General features: G+C 34.5%; 1 protein-coding gene across 1 annotated transcript; it reads left to right on the top strand.

Annotated features, from left to right (window-relative positions):
• The first annotated feature begins 1,522 nt into the window (after positions 1 to 1,522).
• Positions 1,523 to 2,417, top strand: LOC122000345 (uncharacterized protein At5g39865-like). The gene has a single exon (XM_042554776.1). The coding sequence runs from the start codon at positions 1,546 to 1,548 to the stop codon at positions 2,119 to 2,121; it is 576 nt and encodes a 191-aa protein (XP_042410710.1). The 5' UTR covers positions 1,523 to 1,545; the 3' UTR covers positions 2,122 to 2,417.
• The last annotated feature ends 11,058 nt before the right edge of the window (positions 2,418 to 13,475 follow it).

The following is a 13,475-nucleotide window of genomic DNA, read 5'->3' as shown; positions in this document are numbered from 1 at the left end:
AAATTATTTAATTATCTTAATTATATCTTGATAATATAATATAATATAATATTTATTATTAATCTAAAATATCTATAGTCTTACTTTTTCTCCTAAATCTAATTAATGCGTGACGTTGAATTATCAACTCTTTAAAAACATCCGATAGTTATTGTATTTAATAATTTTATCTTAAATTTTGGATAAGATAATTAAAAATTTTTTATATCAGCTATCTTATCTATTCTTTAAATTTAGATTTAATAAATAATAATTTTTAAAATTTAAAAAATAAAATATCTAGAAATAAAATAATATTTATTTTCAATTTCTCTCATCCATTATTATTTTTAAATTTCTCTCATTCCACTCATTTCATAAATATAATAATAAAATATAAAAAATTAAAAATAATAGGAATTCGAATAGTTAATATAGTGTAAAAATTAATTATTTAAATTTAATAAAATAAATTAATTATTTTAAATTTTAAATATAATTATAGAGAAATCGATAAGATGTCCTGCATTTGCTTTTGCTTAGCCAATAAACAACTACCACACTCCTCTGTAGACTGTTCCAGTTACAATTTTTTTTTATTTATTTTTGGATGCGCGCCCCTGTGCACGACTGAACGCAGCAGCACTGAAGTAGCAACTCCTCAGTCGCACACAAGCCGGTGGGCAACGTATCATGTAGCAAAAAAGCGATATCGTTCGTCCCTAATATTTTTGTCATATCATGCCCAATATTTTCACGAAGGAGATAAATCATAGTAGCTAAAGAAGTTAGTGCGCAGTGAGAAAAAGTACACAGGAATCAGAAAATTACACCCTGACTACCTCACGATTTAAACTCATGCTCTCAAGTAATAAATTTCTGCATACTAATCGCTCCATATTACCCCGTGAGACAGTGGGCAACGTATCATCCCACATAGTTTAAGAGGATAAGTTTAAAATCATCAAAATGCCTAAGTTTTTTTAAAAGTTCTTTTTTCCTTTTATCGTAATTATCAACGCCTGAATTATTTACCGCATTATTATTTCATTAAATAACTCAGCGGTGTCAACTGTGTTAAGGATTAAGTTGACATCGGTATTTAATGAAATTTTTTACAAAACATCAGAATAAATCAGAAAAGATAATCAATATTCTTAAACCCACTTTTTTCTATAGAAGGAAAAAAACGGATCTAAGAATAAAAAATAAAAAGAAATAATAATAAAGTTTAAATTTACTAGAAACCTTTAGAAATAAAACTAAAATAAAAGGGTAAAATTCAAAAGGATAGTTTTTGTTTTCGTTATCAACGACATTTAAATATTTGTTTTATTTTATTTTATTTTTTATCTCCAAAATATTGTTTATACTAGTGCCGTAGTAATAAAAATAATTCTAAATAATAAATATATTTCGAGAATGGAAAAAAATAAATATAACATCATTATTAATATTTTTTTTTCCAAAAATAAATATTTACTTCTTTTATATAAATAAACTCCGGCGCCCGGAGCTTATTAGTTTCTTCCACTCCACGGAGAAGCTAGACAACAGCGCACCGCCATGGCCGACATTTCCGACCACTCCGCCACCGACAAGAAGTCACCCTCGCTCCTCCGATCCGTGACCTACCACCACTGGTCCAGATTCCCCTCTTCCCGATTGCTCGCCGACGATGACCCGACCAAGCCCCCCAAGGTCGTCCTCTACTGCACCTCCCTCCGCGGGATTCGCCAAACCTTCGAGGACTGCTGCTCCATCCGCGCCATCTTCCGCGGACTCCGCCTCGCAGTCGACGAGCGCGACGTCTCCCTGCACGCCGCCTTCCGCCTCGAGCTTCAGGCCGCGCTCAATGGTCGGACCTTCGCCCTTCCCCAGGTGTTCGTCGGCGATCGATGGATCGGCGGCGCACAGGAGATTCGACAGATGCATGAGGCCTCCGAGCTCGGAAGGTTGCTTGGGGAGGTTGCTCGCCAGGACCCCGCCTTTGTCTGTCACGGATGCGGCGGGGTGCGGTTTGTGCCCTGCCCGACTTGTAGCGGAAGCCGGAAGATCTTTGTTGAGGAGGAGGGGAGGATGCGGCGGTGCGTGGAATGCAACGAGAACGGTTTGGTACGATGTCTTGACTGCTGCTATTGAATGAGCTGAATACCGCAATCTTTAATCACTTCAAAAGGACAGCAATCTACATTCAAGAACAACTAAATAGGAAGGCAGAAGGAAGTTTAAAATGGGCGTCTTCTTTTTTCTTTTTGGTAGCTCCTCCTCCTCTTTTGTCGACGCTATTAAGCTAATTGCTTTGCTGTTGAAGAAAAATGCCATATTAGTTAGCTATACATAATATGAGACTGAGGTTTTCATTTGATGACTCTGTATATTAGGAAATTAATCTGAGGGTGGTTATTAATTTAAATAACTTTTATTCATTTATCCTACAATATGTTGGTTTCTCTATGTAGATATACTTCTTTCTACTTCTGTTGTCTTTTCAGTTATTTTGAGCATTGCATAAATGTTCTGATTTGTGAATAATTGTATTTACAGTTGCTTTTTATCTCTTGAATCATTTTCAATCTGTCTACCTGTTTTTGTTCATTAGCTATGATATTTCTATGTAAGATCTTGTGTATTTATCCTTGGATGTTGGGTTAATCCATTTGTTGTGCTTTAATAGATGATGCTTAATCTCCATTTTAGGCCAATTAAATGGATGCCATATACAGGTATAGCTGTTTCTCTTTTGTTGATCAATCTTTGGACATATAGTTTCTAGTTTATTTGATGTGATCTGCCTCTTGGGATTCTTTCTCACCTACCTATTAAATAGCAGATGTCATAACTCATAACTAGATTTAATCTCATATCAACTTGAAGTATAATTGTTCAGTTGCTAAGCTCTTTAAATGATGATTATTGAGATGCCTGCAACTCGGTTCTGATGTTTGCTTAACGAAAGGAGGTGAAAGAGAGGGATACAAAGAGTGGCTTTTCACAGAAGAGTGGGATAGGAGGATATGCTTCTTCAAGCTCTCTCGGGATTAAGGGTTTTGGAGGAAAGACAAGGCCTGCCATTCTTCCTACGTTTCCATCTTTTTGTTCATCCACCTAGTACATAGTGAATATTCTTCTCTTCCATCCTCTCACCCCTTTAAATTTGTTCATTTCCACCAAATTGGACACAATGTAATTTTTCCATCTCTCTTGTTCGTACTGTCTATTTATTGTCTATAACTATTTCTGATGCTGGTTATGTAAAGTAGGCCCTTTATTAGCTTATTTATGATCATCAGTGGTTACAATGATTCCCTTAGACATTTACTGGAAGATGGAAGAAAGTTAATATAGGTACACTGGAAAAAGCTTGTTCCAGATCTCACGCATGTCACAACTTTGTCCTTCCCATTGGTTCTACACAAAGAAGAATCGGAATTCTTTACAGCTTCAGATTCATTGATATGTAAAATAATTCTATTGAATGTTACGTGACAATCTTCATACTGGATGGTCCATTTTGTAAGAGTGTGTATAGTTTATGTTAAATCTATTTCATTACAGTCCCTGTTCTATGTTCAGCAATGTCTGGTATATTCAGGTTCACTACTTATTTGCTTGATCCTCTTTTGGGTTCACAGAAACAATTTATCTCATGAATTCGAATTTTGCTATTTCTGTACTGGAGCACAGGAACTCTTGTGTTTGCATAGTTTCTGGGACCAATTATCTTAATTTCTTGTTTGTCCTTTGAATTTGTTTGATCAATGTCAGTGGTTCTTCAGGACCTTGATACTGTTTTCTTTTGGTAGAAGCTGTACTAAGTAAACAAATGGATTTACTTGTTTGTTTTTACATTTACTGCCTATCACTTACTTGTCATCGAGCTTTTAGAGACACATGGCTGCTTCGTACCAGGCTACAAGCCAACGTTACTTTTTGAACCTTTATTTCTATTGTCTGCTGTGCCATATCTCTTTTCTATAACTTTTGCAGCTTTTTGCTATTGTTTGCAGTTACAATTTTCTGTTGTCTGCTATGCCATGCATATAGTCTTTTTGCTTAAATTTCTAATCATACTTTGTTTTCTATATTTTTGGTTGATAGACTTACATTTTGTGCACTTACATTCATATTGCAAATCAGCAAATGTATTTCTGATAAAGGCTCCTATACTCCACATGGACTCCAGGCATTGGTTATTTCATGTCATTTAGTCATTTTTTATGCATTCTTTAGTAAACATATACATCCCGACCTTTTTAACTTATCTGTATTCTATGTCCATTCAGGCATCTTAAATTTGATTTTGTAAACATTCTTCCAGCTTTACACACTGTGAGATGGAGTACAAGCTCAGTATTCAAATATTAAGGAAATACAGGTACTTCACTTATACTGCAAGCATTCTCTTGGCATTTCCAATTTTGTTCTACCTTGAAGCAATCTTTTCTGATAGAGATTGTTCAGTGAGAGCAAAATCTGGTATTAGGAATCTAAAAGTTATATTGAAGCTTAACATAATGAATGGCAATCTTTGGTGGATGTAATCTTGATGATTATTCTCAAATTGATTTCGTAGACTTTAAGCTGGCAATGCAAATTTGAATATAGTTGCTAATCCTGGTTTGAATTGGTCCCATAAACCTAATTAGTTGGTATCATTTACACCATGGAGATGAGCCTGAGGCATTGAGGCACAAGAAGTCATTACATATCTTAATGGCTGGAGTCAAGTGATCAGAGGCGTAGTCACATGGACGAGAGGGGGTGCGACCGCCCCCTCTCACATTTTGTTAAAATATTAATATTATATATTTGAAAGTCTTCATTATCATTTTGATGAGCTAATTTCATTGCTATTCATTGTCAGAAATTGGAATTGATTGCATATTTGAAAACCTCACGATCTAAGCAATCCATTGATATCACTTTTATTAGGGAATATTGTGACTTAAAATATTAAGTATTGAATTTTAAAAATAAAATATATAATAAAAAATGGATGAACTAAATTGTAGGACATGAAGTGAGAGAGCTAAATTAAAATTGAATTAGATTTGAACTAACTCCATTAGGTAGGTGTGGAGATAAGGATTATGTTGGTTCAAAAAAGAATTGATTTGGAGTGGATTTGGTTAAATTATAGTCGAACCAAATTTAAGGTTTAAGCGTGTTTGATCGATTTAAAACAAATTAAGATATTTTTTGAGTAAATTTTTATTTTATTTTTTTCTCTCACCCTTTTCTCTATAAGTAGGCTAGCACATGAGGTGTTGCCACCAAGAGGCCTGGGGTTTGAATCTCGGCATAGCCGAGGTAAATATCTCCCTTATATGCTAGTCACTATTCCAAAGGCTAGTAGTCGTCTGTGATTTACCTCCTCCGTGTTGGCCTTGGGACGGGTTGGCGGGGGCGCTGGTGGCGAGCGTATTCGCCTTTTGCCACCATGTTACAACCCCGACCTATCCCCTCGAGATGATCTAGTGACTGGCCCATGAGGTGCTGCCACCATGAGGTCTGGGGTTCGAATCTCGGCATAACCGAGGTAAATACTTTCGTCATGCGCCAGCCATTATTCCAAATGCTAGTAGCCACCCGTGATTTATCTCTTCCGTGTTGCCCATGGGAAGGGTTGGCGGAAGCACTAGGGCGAGAGTAGTCGTCTTTTGCCACCATGTTGCAACCCCGACCTGTTGTACCTTATGTCACCCCTTTGTTCATCCCTCTCTTTTATTTTCTCTTCCTCTTCTTCCCCATTTGCTTCTTCTCCAACAGTAGCAAACTTATCATTTTTTCCTCTCCTCTTCTCGAGCATAAAAGTTCTCTTTTCTTCTCCTTTCTCTTCTCCGGTAAGTAATAAATGCAGCATCAGTTGCTGCCCTCTTTCAACAATAAGAGTAGCCCTCAGCCTTTGCATCTTCTTCGTCTTCTCATATTTTTTAGGATTTTATTGGCACCGTAAGAATAGTCATATTTTGTCTTGCCTTGCTCTTTTTATGTCGTTGTCAAACTCACCAAAACTAGTCAAGGTTATTAATAAATAAGGTGTAGTTCTCCTCTTTTGCTTTTTCCTCCCTAATCTTATCTTCTCTATTTTTTTCAAAAACAATGATATTCCAAGGGGTAAATTATTCCTTTCTTCTTTTAATGTTTTATTAATTGAAGGAGAGTTGTAAAGTATAAACTTTATTTTATTAGGTTGCTAATTAGGATGGTTTTTGAGATAGCAATGAAGGTTTTATATGTAAGAATGCTAAATATTATAAGGAAGCGAGATCACAAATGATTTTTTGACTTTGAGTCATAAATAAGCTTTGGGGATCGACAAATTGTTGTTTCAACTAGTACCAAGAGCTATGGTCGAAGTTTTCAAATTTAAGTTCGTTTCAGTTCCTTAAATTTAAAATTTAGTTTTTTGGATGATGAAAATCGATCTACACTGATATTTGAAAATTTTTAAAATCGCCCCTCTTGGTTAAAAATTCTGGCTATGCCATTGCAAATGATGGTTAGAATAATGATGATAACTACATGATTCCATTATGGATTTGTTGCACGAGATTGTTCTAACATTTTCTTTCTACAGGACAGAAACATGACTTACCAGAGAACCATTCTTGCATCCGAGATCCTCATTTGAAGCTCATTTATTATCAAGTGGGTTATTTGATGATCAATAGAATAAATTGCTATGGCAAAGAAATCTTCCATGGTGAATATAATGATTGTCTGTGGATCTACTATAATATCTGACTTTGATCTGATAATCTGTGTTTAGGAGTGAAGGATCAAACTTAATGCTGTGAAGGATCAACTTTCGTCCGTATGACACCATGCTGCTCCTCTTTTTGCATGTAAGTACTAGGTGCAAATTCTATTAATTATTGTTTCAACGTAGAGGCCCCATCCTGTCTTTAGGTTGGAAACACAAAGCTTTTGGGTTCTTGTCCAAAAGTTATGCTTCTGGGTCTTCCACAAGGTGCCCAAAGGTCACACCTCCAAAATTTCATCTACTTGCTCGAAAAAGCCTTGCTTCTAGGACTTGCAATAACTAAAGGTCACTCTTCAAGACTTTATCCACTTGAACAAAACTTGCACTTTCAGGACTTCCAATGTCTAAAGGTCACATCTAGGATGTCATCCGCTTGCCTAAAGGTTTCATTTTTAGGATGTCACCATTTTAACAAAGGTCTCATTTCTAGGACTTCCAATCCATTAGATGTCACATACTATCCTTCTCCGATATCAACTAAACTTTATTTGCAACATTTCCAATCCCTGTAAAACTCAATTACACGTTAGACATACAAACAAATTTAACTTGAACTCTCTGTCACATATCAAAACTCTTGGTCTATCCCAATCATTTTGGGGCCAATTGTACCAACATCCAACATCCAATGATATTAATTTATGGTAGAGAGATTACGTCAATTAAGTAGATACTTAAAGTAGAAGCTTTCAATCCTTTCTTTTTCTTTTCCTTTGCAAGAAACTTCTTGTAGTTGTCTTTTGAGTAACCCAACTTCTTCCAATGGAAGCATATTGTTTCATCTTTTTTGGCCTTTGGTAATTTTAACTTCTTTACTCTGCTAGAGGAACCAACAACAACGTCCTCCTTCTTCGACTTTATTTTTCATTTAGTTCATTATTTAAAAAATGTACCTTGTCCTTTGTGTTTTTCTAAATTTTGGGTTCATATTCCTTTTGCAATATTTTTGACACTAACTCTCTAAAGAGTTTTGTCCGCATTCAGCATGTTGTAATTCATGATGACCATGTTGGTGTCATGATGTTCTTAAATGGTCTAATATAACCAAGTTGTTTTGATATTTTATTTTGATGTGTTGATAAAAGATTTAAGTTAGGTTTCTCTATGATACTGTGTGTATCGAGTCTGATACCATGTGTTGTGTCCAACATGAATCAAGTTAGGCATGTGCCGACATGGGCATGAGAACCATGACCCTGAAGGGGAGAGAAGATATGATATTTGGAGATAGAAGAGTGTAATAATTTAGAAGAGGAATATAGCTAAGGAAGAAAAGTATCTTTTTTCTCAATATGTTTTTCATTGTACAACTTGGTTTATATAGCCATGACAAAGGAAGTTCATAAACAATTTGATTCTTCCAACATTAAATATATTATTATATCAAATATATATACTTGACAATTTAATTCATTATGGTAACTTAATTAGTCACTAGATACTGCAATCCAACTTGACTTGATGAAGACCAAAACAATTTGGTTTTGAGTTCCAACAATATAATTTGGTTTAGTCTTCCAAGCACGTAATTTGGTTTAGACTTCCAACAATGTCTCCCGTAAATCAAACTTGCTCTTCATTCCTAAGCTTGCTGCAATTTTTGTGAAAGTAGGTCCTCTAAATGGTTTAGTGAAGATATCAACCTTTTGTTCATTGGTCCTGCAATATTCAACATGAACAATATCTTCGTTCACAAGCTCCCTTATGAAATGAAATCGAATTTGAATATGCTTTCTTTTCCCATGAAGAACTGGATCATTCGAAATTGAAATAGTTGAGTTTTCACAAAATAAGGTTGTTGGACCTTCTTGATCATGCTTGATATTCTCCAAATTCCACGAAACCAAAGTACATGACATGATAGAAGATGTCATAATCAAGAGTTTCTTTCACATATCTAAGGATTCTTTTTGCGGCCTCCCAGTGATTAGAGAGTGGTTTCTCTATAAACCTGGTCACCCAACTTACAACATATGTAATATCTAGCTTTGTAATAGTCAAATACATTAAGTTTCCAACCAAACTTGGAAATATAGTTGGTTTAACCAATTTCCTTTCACCACGCTTGCTTAACTTTAATCCTACGACACAAAGAGTTGAAATTGGATTTGCATTCTCCATTTTGAATTTTTCTTTTCAAAATTTCTTTTGCATAACTCTCTTGAGTGACGAAAATTCCATGCTTGGATGTTAGAAATTCAATTCCAAGAAAATGGTGTAACTCTCCCAAATCAGTCATCTCAAATTCATTTTTCATTGAGAGCTTGAAATTATCTAGCATCTTCAAATCATTACCAGTAAAAATAAGATCATCAACATAAAGACTTACAAATATAAGGCCTCTAGATGAATTGGATTTAATGTAGAGAGTATGCTCTAATGGGCATTTTAGAAAATCATTCTTCTCAAAGTAATTATTGATGCAACTATACCAAGCCCTTGGAGATTGTTTTAGCCCATACAAAGCATTTTTTAACTTATATACTTTATTTTCTTCACTCTTTTTAATAACATCAGGAGGTTATTCAATATATACTTCTTCTTGAAGAACAATATTCAGGAATGCCGACATAACATCCATTTGAAAAAATTTTCAATTGTTTTGAGCTGTAAGAGATATCATTAATCGAACAGTATCGAGTCTTGACATAGAAGCAAATATCTCTATAAAATCTTTTCCTTTTTGCTTGTATCATTTTGCTACAAGTCTTGCTTTGTGTTTGTTGATGGAGTAATTTGCCTTCATTTTTATCTTGTATACCCATTTAACACCAATGAAATTTTTATGTCGAGGAAGAGTAGTAAACTCCCAAGTTTCTTTTTTTCAATGGCAACTATCTCCTCTTTCATGGCTTTTTTCTATACTTCTTCCTTATTTGCATCATCAAAGGAAATTGGTTCTTCTTCTTCAAAGAAAGTAAAGAGTACAAAATCATCATATTCAATAGGTTCGATTGAATTTAGGAGTTCTTGTACATTTCTCATTTTCCTTGGAGGAGGATTTGTTGAAGAACTTGGTGAATTTCTAGGTGAATGAGAAGAATTGTCTTCTTCTGATTTTTGTTCACTAAATGAAGGAATGTAGATCTCATTTGCTTTGCGTTTTGGATCATCAAAACTTACATCTCCATCAAAAAGAATATCATGGCTTATCACAATCTTTTTTGTCTTTGGATTATATAACTTGTAGGCTTTGCTTCTTTCACTGTATCTAATAAAGATGCACTTTTCAGTTTTGTCATCAAACTTGTTTCTGTTTGCTTATGGAATAAGTGAATAAGCAACGCTCCCAAACACCTTTAAATTAATGTCGAATGTCAGACTTTCTTCCATACCATACCTCATGTAGTGTGCAATCTTTCAAGTTTTTTGCTAGAGAACGATTAATACGATAACTTGAACAAGAAACAACTTTTGCCCAAAATTCATTTGGTAAGTTTTTTCTTTTGAGTATGCATCTCATACTTTCAATAATAGTTCTATTTTTTCTTTCACTTACACCATTTTGTTGTGGTGTAAAACAGGTTGTCAAGTCATGCCTTATACCATGTTCTCTAAAATATTTCTTAGCTTCATTTGAAATTTATTCGCCACCACAATTAGTTCTTAAAGTTTTGTTACGAAGCCCAGTATAATTCTCAACTTCAACTTTAAAATCTTTAAAAGCTTGAAATGTTTGTGACTTTTATTTGAGAAATTTAATCAATACCTTCCTTGTGAAGTCTTCAATGAAAGTAATAAAGAACTTACTCCCACCAAGTAATTCTGTTGGCATATTTCCACAAAGGTTAGAATGAACAAGCTCTAATGGCTTTTTTGCTCTCCAAATTGCTTGTTGTGGGAATGGATCTATGTGTTGCTTTCCAAATTGGTATGTTTCACAAGCTTCTTCAACTTGGTCAATATTTGGTAGTCCACTAACCATCTCTTTTGTTGATAACAACTTTAAACTTTTATAATTCAAGTGTCCAAACCTATCATGTCATAACTTTGAGACCTTTCTATCAACGATAGAAAAACAAGATAAATTTGTAGTTTCAAATTTGAGAGGAAATAAGTTGTTAGAGATCACACCAATCTTTGCAATAACGTGATTGCCTTTTGATATAGTGCAAGCATTATTATGCATATGCAAATCATACCCTTTCTTCATAACATGACCAACACTGAGCAAGTTACTTTTTAAATCAGGAACAAAATAAACTTTAGATATTTTCTCGATATTTTCAAACTTAGTTTTAAAGCAAATCTCACCAATTGCTTCATTTTTATGAGTATTAGTATCACCAATCATCACTTCACCATAATGAATTTTACATAGATTGGAAAATAATTTTTTATTACCTATCACGTGTTTGCTAGCTTCACTGTCTAGGTACCATATTTCATCAACTTTGTTCTCATTGGAAGTAAGTAACAAAGTTTCTTGAGAACAAAGTTTCTTCATTCTTTAATGAATAAGGTCACCTTCAGTTTGCTTGTCATCTTCTTGCTTAAACCAACAATCTGTAGCTTTATGTCCAAGCTTGTGGCAGTGATTACACTTGATGTAACCATTTTTCTTATCGTCTGTTTATATGTGTCAGCAATCTATAGCTTTATGTCCTAGTTTTTGACGATAGCACATCCTCAACCTCTTTGATATCCACCATCTTCTCTTTCTCTTTGAAACTTGAAATGTTGGTTTTCACTGTTATTATTTTGATGGTATTGTTGAATATTTTATTTAAGAGCTTGATCACACCTCTTAAATCACTTTGTAAAATACTAGACTAATCTTCATTTCATCTCCTTTCAAATTTAGATCTCAAAATTTGAAGTTGAACATTCTTCACTTGTTCATCACCTTTATAAACTTTTTGTAGAATTTTCCAAGCTTGCTTAGATGTTGTTGCTTTGCGGATTTTCTCGTACACCCCTTTGTCTATTGCGAGATTGATCTGATCGAGAGCATGAGTGTCCTTCCGATTATCCATCAAAATTTTCTTTTCAGCATCACTCAAGGTGTCTTCATCTTCAGGCTCAATAAAACCTTTATCGACTATATTCTATAAGTCAAATGCTTTCAACAAAACTTCAAATCTGTTGCTCCAATAATCATAATCTTCTCTGTTGAAAGTATGCAGAAATGGAGTAGAAACATTTCCAGATGCCATTTTTCTTGAGTCTCACCTAGCTCTGATACCAATTGAGAATGTGGGGATATAATATTTGAAGATCGAAGAAGAGTGTAACAATTTAGTAGAAGAATATAACTAAGGAAGAAATGTATCTTTTTTCTCAATATGTTTTTCATGATACAACTTGGCTTATATAGCTATGACAAAGGAAGTCTATAAATAATTTGGTTCTTCCTACATTAAATACATTATTATATTACATACATGTACTTGACAATTTAATTCATTATGCTAACTTAATTAGTCACTAGATAATTCAATCCAACTTGACTTGATGAAGACAAATAATTTGATTTTGAGTTCCAGCAATATAATTTAGTTTAGTTTTCCAAGCATGCAATTTAGTTTAGACTTCCAACAGACCCCTCCTCCCATCACAAACTCACGAGTTGTGTCAAGCCCAACATGACCCAACACAAACTACTCTAGGTTGTACTGGCATAGCCGGTTGGTGTCATGTCAGACAAAGACATGTGCGACCCCAGTTGACATTTCTACCAGAACCTTTGGGTTAAACCACCTTAATTAACTTGGAAAAATCAGAATATGAGATAATATCATCAATGTGCTCCTTTGATCTCCCAAAAACTTATAGATGCACTCATATTATACAACCTTCCAAAACCCATGTTAAACCACCTTGGTCTACTTGAGATGTTAAAGTGAGAGAGTAAGTGTTGGCTCCAATAGGAGAGGAGGGTTCACTAAGGGGAGGGGATAAATAACATATATATGTGCCTATGAATTAAAAATATTTTTCTTTTGTTGCAATCTTAAGATTTAAGGAAGACACGTATGTTGATTCTAAGATGCATGAAATCTAATTACGAAAGAAAGAAAAATTGTAAACACTTATAGTGACTCGTCAAAGAAATCAAAGAAGAAAATTTTCCAATGATCTTGTGTTCTTCGTTCTTGTTGTCGGAAAACGATTACGAACAAAAAGCTCTTCACAAATTCACAAACCAAATCCCTTTTCTTTCGTGAATGAACCCCGCACCTTTTGATTTGCTTGGACGCCTTATAGGGAGAAGAGTGAACACCACTTGCCCACTCTCTCGGCAACGTGTGCCACTCGCTTGGCAACGTGTGCAGTAACAACACACGTCCAAGTACACATTCAACATCTTCCACTCGTTCAAGCCAATCCCCAAAGTCATCAAGTCACAATGACTATAGAAAAATCAAGTCACAAAAACTATACAAGAACATCCATTCATACTTAGAGAAAATGATTCGTGCGACAATAAGCACACTAAGCGATAGTTGCTAAGAAGATTGTTACACCTTACATAGTCACTCTCTGAGCGATCAATACTAACAAAGTTGTTACACTTTACTTAGCCGCTCTTCTAAATGAATTAGAGACACTCTCATAATGACACATAGTCTCTCTCCTAGCGGTACATATCTGTTATCCAGGAAACATTCAATCTCTCGGTGGCACATAATTATTATCTTGGAGAGATCTATGTCTTGCTATTTATCCAGATTAAATAATCTTCATTTACATCAATATAAATATCTCTAATCCATCATAATGACTA

Source organism: Zingiber officinale, chromosome 7A (assembly GCF_018446385.1).
Source record: "Zingiber officinale cultivar Zhangliang chromosome 7A, Zo_v1.1, whole genome shotgun sequence".
NCBI classification, from domain to species: Eukaryota; Viridiplantae; Streptophyta; class Magnoliopsida; order Zingiberales; family Zingiberaceae; genus Zingiber; species Zingiber officinale.
This window is presented reverse-complemented; position numbering and strand designations above follow the sequence as displayed.